Source organism: Crocodylus porosus, unplaced genomic scaffold (genome assembly GCF_001723895.1).
Source record: "Crocodylus porosus isolate Cpor-Errol unplaced genomic scaffold, CroPor_comp1, whole genome shotgun sequence".
Taxonomy (NCBI): Eukaryota; Metazoa; Chordata; order Crocodylia; family Crocodylidae; genus Crocodylus; species Crocodylus porosus.
The window spans coordinates 58,458,691-58,473,599 of NW_017728886.1; the positions used below are offsets into that span (position 1 = coordinate 58,458,691).

Sequence of the window (14,909 nt, forward strand, 5' to 3'; positions counted from 1 at the left end):
GTTCTCTGGTCTCACAAATTCCTAGAACTTTTTTCATACATACACGATTGTTAAACCTAAAAGGTCCTGGACTAAGAATTCTGGGAAGGGCACAGCCTTCACCTGCCAACCTATCCTTTTAATCTTTGGATGCTGAAACCTCAGGTTAAACATTTAACGTTGTAAGTGCAGGAGTAACAGTATCCCCCCAATTTTATTTCTCTTGCCCTTAGTTAAATCATTTGAACACATTTTGCCTAAGTGACTTAACTGGTCATCTAAAGCATCAGACTGATAGTCCAGAAAACAGAAGAGCCCTTCCTATAAAATTTGCTGCACTCTGGAATTCCCACAATATTTCATGAAATGTCTGTGCATGGAGGGCTTGCACAGAAGAGCCAGAAATGTCACCCTTTCCACTTCAATTTATATGAAGGGCTGAGAAGAAGTCAAAACTTACAAAATGTAATGTGTTTTCAGATTAAAAAAATAGCAAAAAAAAACCCTAAAAGGATAAGATCTGACCTTTGGCTACAACTCTAAGTTACGAGCTAATGTGTATGGTTAAGTTACAAAAACTTTGGAAATCTTGACAGCCTGTTCTTAAGTAGTACAAAGCAAGTGCTGTGACAAAAAAACAAAAACAAAAAAACCCCAACTTTACTAAATTACAGTATCTGCCATCATGTCACAGTACCTGAAAAATCTGGGATGATGCTCCAAATTGTTTTCTTCTAGAACTTTTCGCCGTTCCCTCTGTAGTTGCTCAATCCTCTGCTTTTGCATTTCAGCTCCTTCAGTATTCCCTTCCTCTAAAAGTCTATGGTACAGCAAAGACATAAAAACAAAAGTCATCAGTGCTTCTGTGTCTTGTCTTTTTAATGCTCTCAGTTTGACTCCAGAGGCCTAGATTTTTAGCTTTAACACCAAAGTAATTTGTAGTTCAGGTACAGCAAAGAGTTAATATCTGCAGAAGACATTTCATAAGCCATATAAAAAAGAAAAATGTAATAAAGGCTTGTCCATATTTTTCCTTATAAAATTTCACCAGCAGTAGCTACAGTAGAAATTTCACTCAGGACAAATAATTTGGCTCCCAGTATTTAAAACCAGATTTCAAAAGTACTTTTGAGGCTTCAATTGTTAAGTACCAAAAGGGAGATATACCGGGGGGGGGTAGGGGGTGCAATTTTCAGAGAATGCTGTGCATTCATCCTCTGAAAACCCAGACCTTGGTAAAAGGCTCCAAAAGCAAGGTACCAACATCACTTTTGAAAGTCTTGGTCTGTGATGACTAGTTCTGCTCTGAGCCAGCAATTAAAATATTTGCACCAGGATCAACATTAAAGCTTCTGTCATTACCAACAGTTACAAACATGCTGTCATGATAGCAGCCATAGGAAATTTTGAGCAAAAAAAAAAAAAAAAAAAAAAAAAGCAAGACATCTTGAGTAAGGAATTAAGTTACTACATAGGGACAAAGGCTACTATATGACAAGATTTCATAGGAAAAACAATTACCTTTGGTCTGGCCTAAAGCGTGTGTCAGTGGCTGGCAGTAGTGATCTTGTTTGTGGGTCCAATTCATTTAATTCTAATGCAAACTGTGTAAATCCATAACACTGCTCATAATCTTTAGGCATTGGATCTAAAAAGAAAGGAGACATATGTATATTAGAATGCCCAATCTTCGTTGTTTTTGAAAAAAAACTTAAATTACAAAATCTTCTCCCTGTCATCTGCTTATTCCTGAATGCACTATTGTCTTGGGAATAGGACTCATTTGAAATGTTGCAGCAAAAAAACATAATACATTATGAAGCTCTGCTCTTTTGCCATGTAAATGCTAAACTTCACACCAACTAAAGAGATTCAAAGGGCCCCAAAACTAAAACTAAACTGAAGACAGGGTATTACATCACAACTTTTCCCCATTCTATTAGCATGGAGTATAAATCATCTTACTTGGGGGAAAGAGATGTGTCTGATTCTGATCAGGTTGTACCTGAGCGTGACGTGCTATTGCTACTGTGCCTGTGAAAACCTCTTTTGAAAGTAAAAGCGACCCTTTGTATTTTTTGTAATACTTATGTTAATGCCCAAATGCACAACTGAGACACAAAATGGTGGGTGCTGTGGGGAAGAGAAGAGGTCAAAACCATGCAATTCATTTCTTCAACAAATATAATATCACTTAGTTGATCACAAATTAGCCTCTCTCAATGTTACCCTTTACAGAACAGCAGATTTGCATACAACGTAACATTACTTGTAATGAAAGAACAGATGAGACACCTGAACACATGGTAACTTTGTTCTTAAACACATTTACAATTCTGCAAGCAGCAATTTTTTTGTTCACTAACTTGCTCTCCATATGCAACTTGGCGAAGATGAGGTCCCATAGTATAAACTCTCATGCCATTTTCCAAAGAAGCGATGCACTACTTTCCCACTTTTATTTATAACACTGCCTTCAATCTCATGCACGTTAGGACTCCAATATTTTGCCTAGAATTAAAATCAACAGAAACATCACTGAAAAGACATACGTATCAATCATTTTGCAACTGATATTGTGTCTTACTGTAGGAACAAATGTCACTTCTTGTAGGGTGTTTTACTTAAGAAAAGCTATATGCAAGAGCTATGACACACTGATCAACTTAGACCCCTGATAATCATATCTTAAGTGTAATGGGTAACTGGTTAATCACATCTCAAGTAGTGACTGGACTACACATTCATTCAATAAATGACATGATAAAAAACAGGAATAAGCAATAATGTTATTACACAAAGCTGGGAGCTCATTGTTCTCTCCTACCTGGCAGTCTCAATCATGTAATGGAGCTCACAGCTACAGGAGTACATGATGCTCCCATGTCTGGGAGCTCTGCCAGTTTGTTGGAGCTTTCAGCTGCAGGTGTGCATGGTACACCCCATGGCAGGGAGCACCAATCAACTGACAGGTCTCCCAGCCATGGGAGTGAAGACTACTGGTGCACGGGGAGCCCAGGATCCTCATCCCAGACTCCCTCTGATCTGGCAATATGACATAATGGGATCGGATACCTTCTCCCATGCACATACGGCATGGCAGGAAGTGCAATTATTAAGAGTGTGTCTCAGATCCCTTCATGCCTTTTGTCTAATGTCTGTCAGTGGCCTTAGATCCATTTTATGCAGTAGTGGGACATGCAACTCCCATTAATTTTAATGAGGGAATTTGTTAAAACTGTTTAATATTTATACAAAAATTCTGATAATTCCATTTGTGTTTTAATAAAAAGGACACCATTAGAAGTAGACTGGCAAAGCACAGGTAGCTGTTAAATTTGCTTAACCCAGGCCAGAGTTTTAGAGCATGTCAACATACAGATGTATTGATACTTTTCCACAGTATAAACAATGTAGATGTTCAGATAAATGATCTCAGTTTTAGCCGATTTACATATCAAATGCTTAAGATCTTCAGTATATCAAGAACATGTTCCAACCATGGAACTAAGCATCACAAATCCATCACATAATTAAAAACAAGTATCTGGAAAAAAAAAATCACTTCTGTGCTACTTAGAGTAAAACCATACCAGAGGGGACAAATACAGAGAACATGAAATTTCAAAGGCATTTTAGAGCGGTTTCTTTTCTTCTATTGCAGGCACATGTGTCCCATGGCACTTGGAAAATCAAAGTTGGAAGTGATTAAGCAAAGCTTTGTTTGCTTAAAAAAGTTGTGAATATGCATCAAAGATCTAGAAAAATCACAGACACTTGGCTGGGATGGTTTAGTCAGAGATAATCCTGTGTTGAGTAAGGGGCCGTGTGAGGCCCTCACTACATGACCGTGTGAGGTCTCTTCCAGCCCTACTTTCCTATGGTCCCAGCATGCTGTACATGTAGTTTTCCTTTGGGATTTCAGTGCAATGGATTGAAGTATTACTGGTATGTCATTTGGGTGTTTAGTTGTCATTTGGGACCAAGTAGTTATTAAGTCTACTACTGATTTAACTGTAAATTGGATTGGCTTTGTGCCTGATGCCTTCGACTGACACGCAAGCCGAAAAGCTCAACTAAGCTATGCTGCATATACATAAGACAGGAGAATGCTAGTTGCTCACTTCAGTCTGGTTAAGCATCCTGATTGCAAGGACCAGCACTACAGCTGCTAACAGAGGGCAACTTGACAAGATCACAGTGGTTTAGCTGGGGGCATAGAGCAAGCCAGTGCTAGAGGCCACTTGAATCATTTTTTGCTGTGCAAACAGCCATATGGTTCCGATGTTGAGAACCTTTCCCCAATCTCTGCATTCTTTTCTGTTTCTCTGAAGGAGTCTCCTTAAAAAAAGCTGCAGCTTTTATTTCCTGCTCTCCCAAATGGAACACAACTCTTGTAGAGTATTTTCTCCACTTAACAGTCACCAATATCCAAAGCATCAATAGAAATTACAGTAAAAGAAAAGGAAAAAATGCAATTCTTCAGCAGTTTAAAGGGCACAAACACTCAGCTGAACTTGACTTTATTATATAGTATCATATTCACAACAGTGTTCAACAGAAAGGGTATTATTAACATTGCTGTGGTTAAAAGGTCACCTTCATGAAAGTCAGTTTGCAATGACAAATGTCATCATTCAGATTTTTGATGATGATCTCCCCGTAGTGTTCAATCCATCTTTGCCCACTCAAGATGTTATGGATGCAGGATGTCACCTTGTTCCACACAAAATGATCTCTAAAACTTGGAAAGAGAGAGGCAAATTAGATGCCAATTCTTAAAAAAAAAAATATATATATACTAACTAATTCAGCACAAATGATGGATTGAGGAACCTGTTGAGTAAAAATTCAAGAACAGAACTTTCTGGATGAATTTATCTTTTTTTCTTCCCTTTGCCTCCCTCTCCCTAGACATGTAGCTAGACCTATATCTTATAACTTCTGTATCCTACAAAACACTTTGCACTTCTGGTGCAAATGGAGCATTAGAGTCAGTTACTTAGGATGAGCTGAAAAAATTAACTGAAGTTTACAGAAGTAGTAACTGTGATACGCTATAATTAATTGAGGGAAAGTGTGCTAAAAGTATGTTTCACAAATGCAAAAAGTGTTCACAATTCATAACATGGAGAGACTTGGATGTAGAACCCATTGAAGTTCATGGCATCTTTCTATCTGATTTCAGTGAGCTTTGAAAAACCAAACCTTTTAAGCAAAAAATGTGCAAATGCTCCAGGTTACAGTGCAAGAAGATTGGCCTATCAACTGACTACTTAAAGAGGCAATTACACACTTTAGCAAAAGTGAAAGGAAAATAGATTAAAAAATTAAAAATACATATCACATACATTTACCTTTTAATTATTCTTAAAAAAAAGGAAAATGAAGACAATACAGGAGAGTAGATGAGTATTCTATTATTCTTTCATTTCACACAGCTTCTTCAATAAGAATGAATATTCCATTCTAAAACCTATTTTAATTTTTCCCTTCTGTTCTGTTAAACATCCACCTTTACAGTGCTCTTATAGCCAGCTTTTCATAAAAACCTTTTTGTAGGGATATAAACCATCACCTTCAGACCATACATGGCCCAAAGACCATCCTCCATTGTAATCTGGACCCCAACCTATGAATGATGTCCCCAGTGACAAGATGAACACAACATGAACACTTACAGTGATATGTGAATATCTTTTAGTCCTTACAAGTTGCCTTGCAAATGACAATTAGAATAGAAAACAAAGGAAAGAAAATGATAATACATGGAGATGATATATAGAGGAATGGTGAAAGAGGCATTGTCATGATGATGGAGAGAGGGCAGGAGTCTACCTCCTATCAATATTTTTCCTAGTAAGAATCTCACAAATGGATCTGCCCACTTTTCTCAAGTGTTCCACTACACTTCCAATACAAGAGTGACTATGCTGCTTCTACAGAAACTGAGGGAAGTGGTGATACTCATCAGGGACACCATGGTAGGGAGAAGAAAGCCAACCTGTTCCTTCCTTTTTACTTTAGTCTTCTCCACTGATTACCTAGTATCTCTCACACTTTTGAATCTCTCTCACACCCTCTGCCCTGGATTGAAGATTAATTTTTGTAGGTCTGATTCCTATGCTCTGTTGAGTCAGTAGTTTTTGTATATTGACAGGCATAGCTCCTTCCTCAGCAGAAAAGGATAAAGCAGACTTGTGGTGACAGCAATATCCTACACAGCATAAAAAGAAAGAGAGAGAAACCAACTCCCATAGAGCACTTCATTGTTCCTGTTTGGCACGAGCAAACAAAACCAGGCAAACTGTATGTTGTATCTTCATTCTTCCCATAAATTCAAATAATGAGGAACAAAGAATAATTTCAGGGATGGAATTTTTGGATTGCATTTTATTCACATATCATACAGGCATACTTCAATGTGCATTAAAAATCGACTCCTTACTTTAACAACTTTGTACTGCAGGGGCAAGTTTAAATGGAAACAGATAAAACAGACTCTGATGAAGTAGTCTGTTGGCTACAAAAGTTTGTGCCTCTCTGAACCAGTTAGTCTCTAAGATATCACCCTGCCCTACTTTCTGCCAGTCTTCAGACTAACATGGCTACCCACTAGGGCTGTGTGAAGCTTCGGTTCCTGATTCGATTTGGCAGAGATTTGGCCAAATTCAGTGGCTGAATCTCTGAATCCGAATTGAATCAGGAGACCCTTTAATGTCTCTGAATCAAATCAGAACCCTCTCAATCGATTCAGAGAGATTTGGTAAGATTAAATGTTTTTTCTACATACCTTAAAGTACTAGGTGGCTCGTGAATGCTGTGATGGTGGGGCAGATGAAGCATCCCATGAGAGTGTGTGGGGGGGTGGTCCTAGTGCACTCAGTAGCAGACCCAGAAGCGGACCTAAAGCACTTCCGGTCCAGTTCCAGGTCTGCCACGGAGTGTGCTGGGGGTTCCCCAAAACCCCCCCAGCTCAGTGATTGGTCCTCTCCTGGGTCTGCGGGGCACCTAGTGTCCCACCACAGTTGATCGCCGGGCTGGGTAGGGGAGCATGGGGGGGAAGAAAGGGGGCCTCTGTGCACTCAGTGGCAGACCCAGCAGTGGACTGAAAGTGCTTCCAGTCCACTTTTGGGTTCGCCACCAAGCATATGGGGGGGCCCCACCCCGCACTCCTGTGGGATGCTCCATCTTCCCCAGCATCGCAGCATTCATGAGCTGCTCCTGGTACCTTGAGGTATGTAGAAAAAACATTTAAAGTTGCATCTATGGCTGAATCACTGATTCTCTGAATCAGCATCGAATCTTCAGATTCGGATTTGGCCGAATCAAAAATCGGGACAGTGATCTGAATCAACAAATTGAATCACTCTCCCCGATTCGGGATGAATCTGAATTGAATTTGGCCTGTTTCGCACACCCCTATTACCCATCTTTCTACAGATGACCAGAGAGGCTGCTTGCAGATGTTAAAAAAAAACAAAAACAAAAATGTGCTTTACTGGAAGCAGCAGTGTGTTACTTCAAGAGATAGAAGTACCATAAAATCCTCACTAAGCACCTGATCTGTACAGGCATTGGGTGAGCTGGGTGCAACTAATGTGCTATATCTTTTGGGCATATGCTGGGTTCAGCATGGGAGCACACAGAATTTAAAGTAAAGCGTGAGTTTTATGGTTTGCTTTTTTTTTTTTTTTTTTTTTTTGAATGTCTGCAAGCGCCCAGAGAGAGTCTCAGTCATCTTCTCACTGTAAGCCATGTTACCACTATTTCTACACCAGCACTCCAGCCCCTCCAAAAACTTGATATAGTATCTGTACATGAACAAATATTTTGCTTAATTTTGCATATATACATCAAAATAGCAATGTTTCATCCATTAGCGTTTAAGTGGCAAATTACATTTGTAGGCCTGATTGAGGAAATAGCAGATTTAATTAGAACAGGGCTCAAACTTCAGACATGCACTCTCCAACACAAACCTGAAACAAGTCAGATTCTGCTGTGGTTTTAATCTTTTGCTATAGAGAGAGGGATGTGTGACAGATCAGTACAGGGACAGTCTGTATTTCTCTTATGAAGGACAAGCTGATTGAGGCAGTTCATTTTGTTACCAGCCAAGTTCCCTCAATACTGAATACGAGAACCCATTCTTGTGGCTGATCCTTCAAATTACAGTCATGGCCCTCAAACACATATCAGGACCCCAGTTTAGATACTTGTGCAAACCCATAAACAAAAAGACTGTACTTGCCCCAAAGAGCCGTATCGTTGTAAAGGCTGGCTAATGGAGTCAAATAAGAGTCCAGGGTCTTCTGAATACTGTACAGTAGTATTAAGCCTGCAGACTTTCCTCAATGACCAAAAAAAATCATTTATTTGTAAGGCAATTTAAAATGATAAAATATTAACACGTATTGACAAGAAAGCCCTTAAGGGATTTTTGATATGGCCAGAAGTAAAAACACTTCTGGAAAATTAATGCTATACTGGAATTACGATCTTATCTTGCAAATGCAGACCAACTTTGCTGTGATAGTATGTTACTGCTCAAAACCACTTACGCTGGTAAAGTTACATGTGTTGTACCAATTGGAACAATTTCCATGGACTTTCCCCAGAATTTGTTTTTCCATCTCATATCTGAAACAGAAAAAAACAGGACACGTGTAACAACAACTTGTGGGCTGAAAGCATTTCTGAGCCATTTTTAAAGCTTCATGTAACACAGTGAACACTTTCGTATGTGAAGTTCAGGCATTAACATCTAATCATGTATAAAGATAGCTTCACATCAAAAGGTTATCCTTTACTTTTAAGAAGAAAGCAAAAGCCAGAGGAAAAACTGAAGCAATTTCTTGTATTTTGTTTAAATGAATAGAATTTGAATGAATGGTTCCAAGGTGACATACAACATCATTACCTGATGACAAGGGATGAGACCATCTCTAAGAACAAAACTGGCATTTCAGAAAGACTACCATGTGAAAGTGATATAAAAATTTAAAGTAAAAGCCAGAGGGAGACAATTGCAAAGGTACAAGTGGGAGATATAACTCCCCTTCAGGCTTTTGAAAAAAACAACAAAACCCCAACACTATAGGTGGTTTCACAGTTAGAACAGTTTAACTATTCCAAGGCTAATGTAATATTATTCTCCAATCCTATCATAGAAAAGGAAGGCTAAGGAATCCCAGTGTATGGTAGCAGACCCTTGAAAATATATGCCAAGTTAAAAAAAGCATCTTGAAGTTCAACATGCATGTATCCCAGACATTAAAGATGGACAAAATTCAACCAGTGTGATTTAATTACGGCACAACTTCATTAAGTTAACTCATCTGGGCACTGTCTAGCTAGCAATAACTCTTCCAGGACAGATCAAGATTCCTTTTTTAAACATTTCCATTTAGTAAAAAACTGTCAACAGCTTTCTTTTTTTGGCAACTGTTCCCCACCCCTTCATTGGAGATCACTGCACTCTTCATTGAGGGTTAAGAGGCTAGGGAAAGAGAGTCGTCTCCTCACTGTACCAGGTATTAGGAACTTCATCGGTACTTTGTGACTTCCTTAGGGGATGCCTTTCCCTAAGTCCAAGTCTGATTTGGATGCCTTAGGGAACTGAACTCTATACAACCTCTGCACTGGGCACTTGCTAAAGCTACAACATCAAACTAAAACTTCACGATCAGCCCAACCAAATCCTTGAGCAGCTATGGGGAAAGTAAGTAAAACCTCATCCTGCCCTGGCCAATCTGATAATGAAGATATTCCTTCCCAAGCCTAAAAAGGTGATTAATGCAATTCTCAGAGTACACCAAAGATCTCAATCCTATGCTCTTCCCAAAGATTGAGTGGAAGCTCTGAACTCTGTATGAGAGGGGGTTAACACTACAGACGCACAGATTTTATGTACCCTCTTCAGGTGCATAAAAACAAACAGATTGACTGAACCACATTATGGGGCCCACTCAATACAAATGAATTTGTTCTCCTCAACCCTAGAGAAAGGAGCCCAGAAAAGGACCTACAGCCCCCCACCTCCATCAGTTTGAAGAAAGATCCAGTCCCCAGCCTTGAGGTTGCAGGGATTATACTGTGTACACTGTTCTAGCAGTCTTGACAAGCATTTCTGTCATGATTGCTATTTCACAAAAGGTTCAGAAACATCATTATTTTGACAGTATTTAGGCAAGTCCGATGCTCTGAATTCTATGTTATTTTTCTCTTTTCACCTGGTGGGTAGAGAAGGGGGAAAAATACAACCTCTAAAAGGAAATACTAACTTAACTGAAATACTGCATCTGATAAACAGCAAGGAGCTAAAATTAGTCAAAGATTTCGCACAGAGACATGTAAGGGTCAAACTTCAAGAGTTAAGGTGCCTTACAAGTAATTATGGCAAACTTCGGGATCTCTTCTATAGTGAGGCCGTCTGATTTAAAAACCACTACACTGGAAACCTCCCAAGAAGAAAAAATTAGTACAAGGTCACAAACCCTTTTTTGTGCTAAATGAATTAATTTGAAGAAGTCATACCACAGAAACCACAACTACTGGAGCTTTCTATCTAATGTTTCTAATGCAACTAAAAAAAAAAAAAAGTCAACTCCTCTTTAGTATCTGTCAACATAAGAAGCAACCAGTTTCAGGTGAATGATTAAAAATGGGTTCTGTTTGGTGGACAATATTTTGAATAGAAAGAGCAGGATGGGGCAGAGAGTGAGAGAGAGGAGTACTATACAAAAACTGTTACTCAACACCCACAATCTAGGAAGCACAGATCTCTCAATAGTAAACCTTTCAATTTAGCTACCATAGAAATATAAATTTGACCTTCAAAAAAATCAATCTATAGTCTTGCTATGTTCAGCAAAAGTCAGGTAATTTTCCTATCTTTTAGCTGTCCTTTGACTAATCCCAAGTTAATTCCTTTTCTATAAAGAAGGTCATGTGATAGTGAGACAGATTCATATGATCCAAAGAACTGCCTCAATGACAAATGTCCTGTAGGGTTATACATATCCTTAGGATTGTCCTGGGGAAACAGGCATCAGCATTAATCACCTGCACTCTCCTAGCAGAAGTCAAAATGTCATCAGCATCTTCCAACAGCCCAGATAAGCACTTTTTAAAAGGACTGCATGTGCCCTGAATCTGTCCTCTCAGGTACCAAAAAGAAACTTTGGTTTCTGACTTACAGGGCCAGCTTTTATGGAGGAGTATTCTGTTCTCTAATGCAGTGGTCTCCAAACTTTTTTTGATCGTGCACCCCTTTCTATATAAATAGAAGTTCTAATATTTTCTTCCCGCACCCCAATGGACTGTCTTGCGTACCCCCCCTGGGGTGTGCACACCCCACTTTGGAGACCACTGCTCTAATACATAGACTAGTACCATAGACAGAGGTAGTATTTGTGATTCATATGAATCACTGTTTCTATTTTTATTGGGCAGCTTCTTCCTTCTCCATAACATTATCCAATCTTCTTCTAATATGGTCTAACCTAGTGACTAAACAGTTATTCAGTATTTCTTTCAGGTCAAGAACAGAAAATTCTTGCCATACTTTTTTTTTATATATATATGTACACACGGCAGAAGCATATATTAATGTTGCAGTCAAATCCAGATTAGCTAGAGCTCACTATTTTTTTTTTTTAATATGGCTCCATCTATAATAACAATAATCAAATCAACCAACTATAATGGGATTAAAAGTTGTAATGTACCTAGAGCATGCATTGTAAAATACTGGACAATTGAGTGTTTAAAACATAGTTACATTTCATTTGTATACTCTAACAATACAAAATATGTTGCTCAGGGAATAATCCTGAGGTAACTCAGCTCATGACTGAACGATAGCTGTAATCACAAAAGGAAGCCGTTGCACTCAATTTTGAAAAGAAAATAGGGACTGTTAAGGCCCAGTTCGTAAAACTCCAGCTATTCTGTAGTAACTTCTGAAGACTCAGAAGAGAGGAAGAAAGTGGCATTACATCCAGTTTCTTGTCCAAATACTTAAGCTAATTCTCAAAATGTGCGCTAAATAGGCAAAACAGAACCACCTGCACCCAGGTGCTAGCCTACAGTTTTACAGTCCTAGTATTATTATTTTAACATACCACGTTTTGATATTGTGATATGCAGTTCTTATTTTAAAATTTAAACTATAAAACATTTAGGAAGTACAGAAGTTTGTATTTAACATTCATGAATGATTTTTTATAAGAAACGATTGTATGAAATTATATGCAATTGCAAATAATGTAGAAAGCATGACAGGGTTTAGGGACAAAGATTGCCAAACAGTAGTTCTAATATTATTTAACATCTGGGAAACTCTTCCTCTTGATCTGCTAGATGTTTCTGTTTACATGCAAGATAAAGCAATTACGAGGACTACAGCAGTAAATGGATTTTTACCTTGCCAAAAAACAAAATTTGCAGATTCAGCATGACATGCAGAAATAGGTGGGTGATGACTCACCTAAAAAAGAGAGGGAGGAAAAAGTGATAAAATTAACATTTAATGGTCACATGACTTATTTTTTTCCATAGGTAAATTTTCCGGCTTAAATGCCTAGCTTTTTCTCTTATAATTCTGTCCCAAGAGAAGAGCCAGTAAAATAAATAAATAAATAAATAAAGCAAGCACCAGAGTTTACAAAGGCCTGTGGGGTAAATTTGAAGCAAATACTTTAAAAAGGCCTGTGACATTTTGTGGTCGGGTTAAATGTTAATGACATATTTTGTATATTGCCATTAACGTGGTAACTACAGCTAGCCTATAGGAGGGCCCATTAATGCATTACACGGTAGCTGCAAACACGTTTAAAGAAACTGAAAACCTAATTCACTTCTGCTGTAAAACAAACAAATGCCAAAATAAAGGCAGTGACAACCTAAATGTCAAAGATACTGAGTACTCAAGAATCCCATTTACTTTAATGGGAGTTGGCTTTGCTTACCACTTGGGAAAAAAATCCACATAACCTTATTTAAGACCAGCAGCTACCACCTTTTAACATATGCATTTTTGTCTAAACCTTCCACCACTGGCACTTCCTCAGAATCTGCTTCGACTGGTAGCATGATTTAAAATGTATTTACTTATTTTTACAACCTCTGCTATTTTGGTGATGGCTGTAATTCATCATCACAGGTGATTAAAGAAAATTGTGTGAAATAGAGTGCCCACACAAGTGTAGGAGCAGTTCTCATTGCAGTTAAGTTTTTTATTCATCTCTGGGCAGATGTTAGTGGAAAATATACTAGGCGCAAATAGTCAATGTCAGAAAAGCAACAGATGACAAAGCACTTTATTTTCAGTTAGGAATAAATGCAGACTACTTTGAACCTTACTCCCAATTTAAGTGGCCACATGTATGATGTTAGCATATACTTTCTCTTCCAGTATTGTCCTTTAACTAAATTCAAATAGGTCCCTCTGGGTATGATAAGTTCAACTATAAGGGGTCCTTCGGCACTTTCTAACCCATAGTCAGGTGATGCCTTCTTTCTCAGCTTTCACTAAGTGTTATAGTCTAAATTTAGCTCTCCCTGGGTGCATCTAGGTGTGCCATTAAGGTGATGTGATAAACTCCGGTGCAGTTTGTGCCAGAGTCACCAGTTCCTGGGCACAGCATCTGCACGTGAGCCCAGGACCACTGCAGTTTGAGCTGGGGTGGAGCAGCCGCAGGCTGGCAGAGAACACAGGGCATCAGCTTGGGTGGTGGTGCTGAGCAGCTGGGGGGTTGGCTGGGGCACAAGGGTGCTAAATTGTGGAGCTAGATGGCAGGCAGCCCCCACACTTTAGCACCCTTGTGCCTCAGCCAGCCCGTCACTGTCTACACGCGTTTCAGTACATGCAATTACGCCGCCATAGGATAGTACTGTTCCTGACAATACTATCCTATGGCAGACTTAATTAATTTACTGTACCCTAATACTGGAGTACATGTAGACAGTGACACTTTACGGGGTGCAGCAAAGTGCATGTGTAGAGGCACCCACTGACACCACTGTAAATCCGAAGAGATTTCACTAGCTTGAATAGTTATTTCAGATTTACTCTAGTAAGAATGTAGAATCACCTGAATCACCACTGTATGTGCTTCTGTGAAACATAACACGACTCCCACCACATATTGTGATGGTCCTTGCCCAAAGAACTTAACTGCCTACATGGACAAGAACTCACTTACATCAAGCTGCATGCTTTTATTTCCTGTGTTTCTCTGCACTCACCTATTGCTCCTTCACCCCATGCCAGTCAAGTGTATTATTAAACTAAGTGTATTAGCACTTAAAGTTTTCTTTTTTTAAACAAGTGGTAGTAGTACTTTTAATTTTGTATAAACTGGTAGGATGGATTCTTTTTCTTCTTGTGTCCTTGTCATAAACTAGGGCTGTTTGCAGATGTTTAAACAAGCGCTTTACCAGAACAAGCAGTGCATTACTTTGACTCTGCTCTTCAGCGTCTGTTTAAATCAGGCACTTCAGCAGGGCTTTTTGGTGCTTTTATCTAAGGCTGAGTCAACCAGTTATTAGATAAAAGCACCAAAAAAGCCCCACTGAAGTGCCCAATCTATACAGCCGTTAGGCAGGTCAGGTCCAACTAAGCTGCTACCTCTTCTGGGCATGTGCTAGGCTCTGTGCAGGACCATGTGGAATTTTAAGCGCTGCGGGGGGTTGTTTTATTTTGGGGGTTTTTTTTAACATCTGCAAGCAGCTTAGATGCTTTTTCAGGATTGTGAATGTCTGACATTGTTGACCTGACAGGACTACAACATGGAAGCTTCTGCTATGGCCATTATGGTAGTTGAATGGCTGTTACTGAATACAGTAAAAGCTGTGTTAACCGGCATCTTATTAACTGGAATACTCTGTTAACTGGAATTTCCAATATCCCCCAATACAAATCC

At 39.0% G+C, this 14,909-nt stretch overlaps 1 protein-coding gene across 1 annotated transcript in view; it reads right to left on the bottom strand.

The window, feature by feature from the left end:
* The window catches only part of LOC109309921 (oxysterol-binding protein-related protein 3-like), a 37,261-nt gene that overhangs the window by 1,842 nt on the left and 20,510 nt on the right, over positions 1–14,909 (bottom strand). The window contains exons 6-11 of the mRNA XM_019534821.1: positions 12,409–12,472; positions 8,544–8,622; positions 4,579–4,723; positions 2,346–2,490; positions 1,501–1,627; positions 677–799 (exon numbers count right to left, since the gene is read on the bottom strand). Of these exons, the coding sequence (XP_019390366.1) occupies positions 677–799; positions 1,501–1,627; positions 2,346–2,490; positions 4,579–4,723; positions 8,544–8,622; positions 12,409–12,472 (683 nt within the window). The remainder of the gene's footprint in view (positions 1–676; positions 800–1,500; positions 1,628–2,345; positions 2,491–4,578; positions 4,724–8,543; positions 8,623–12,408; positions 12,473–14,909) is intronic.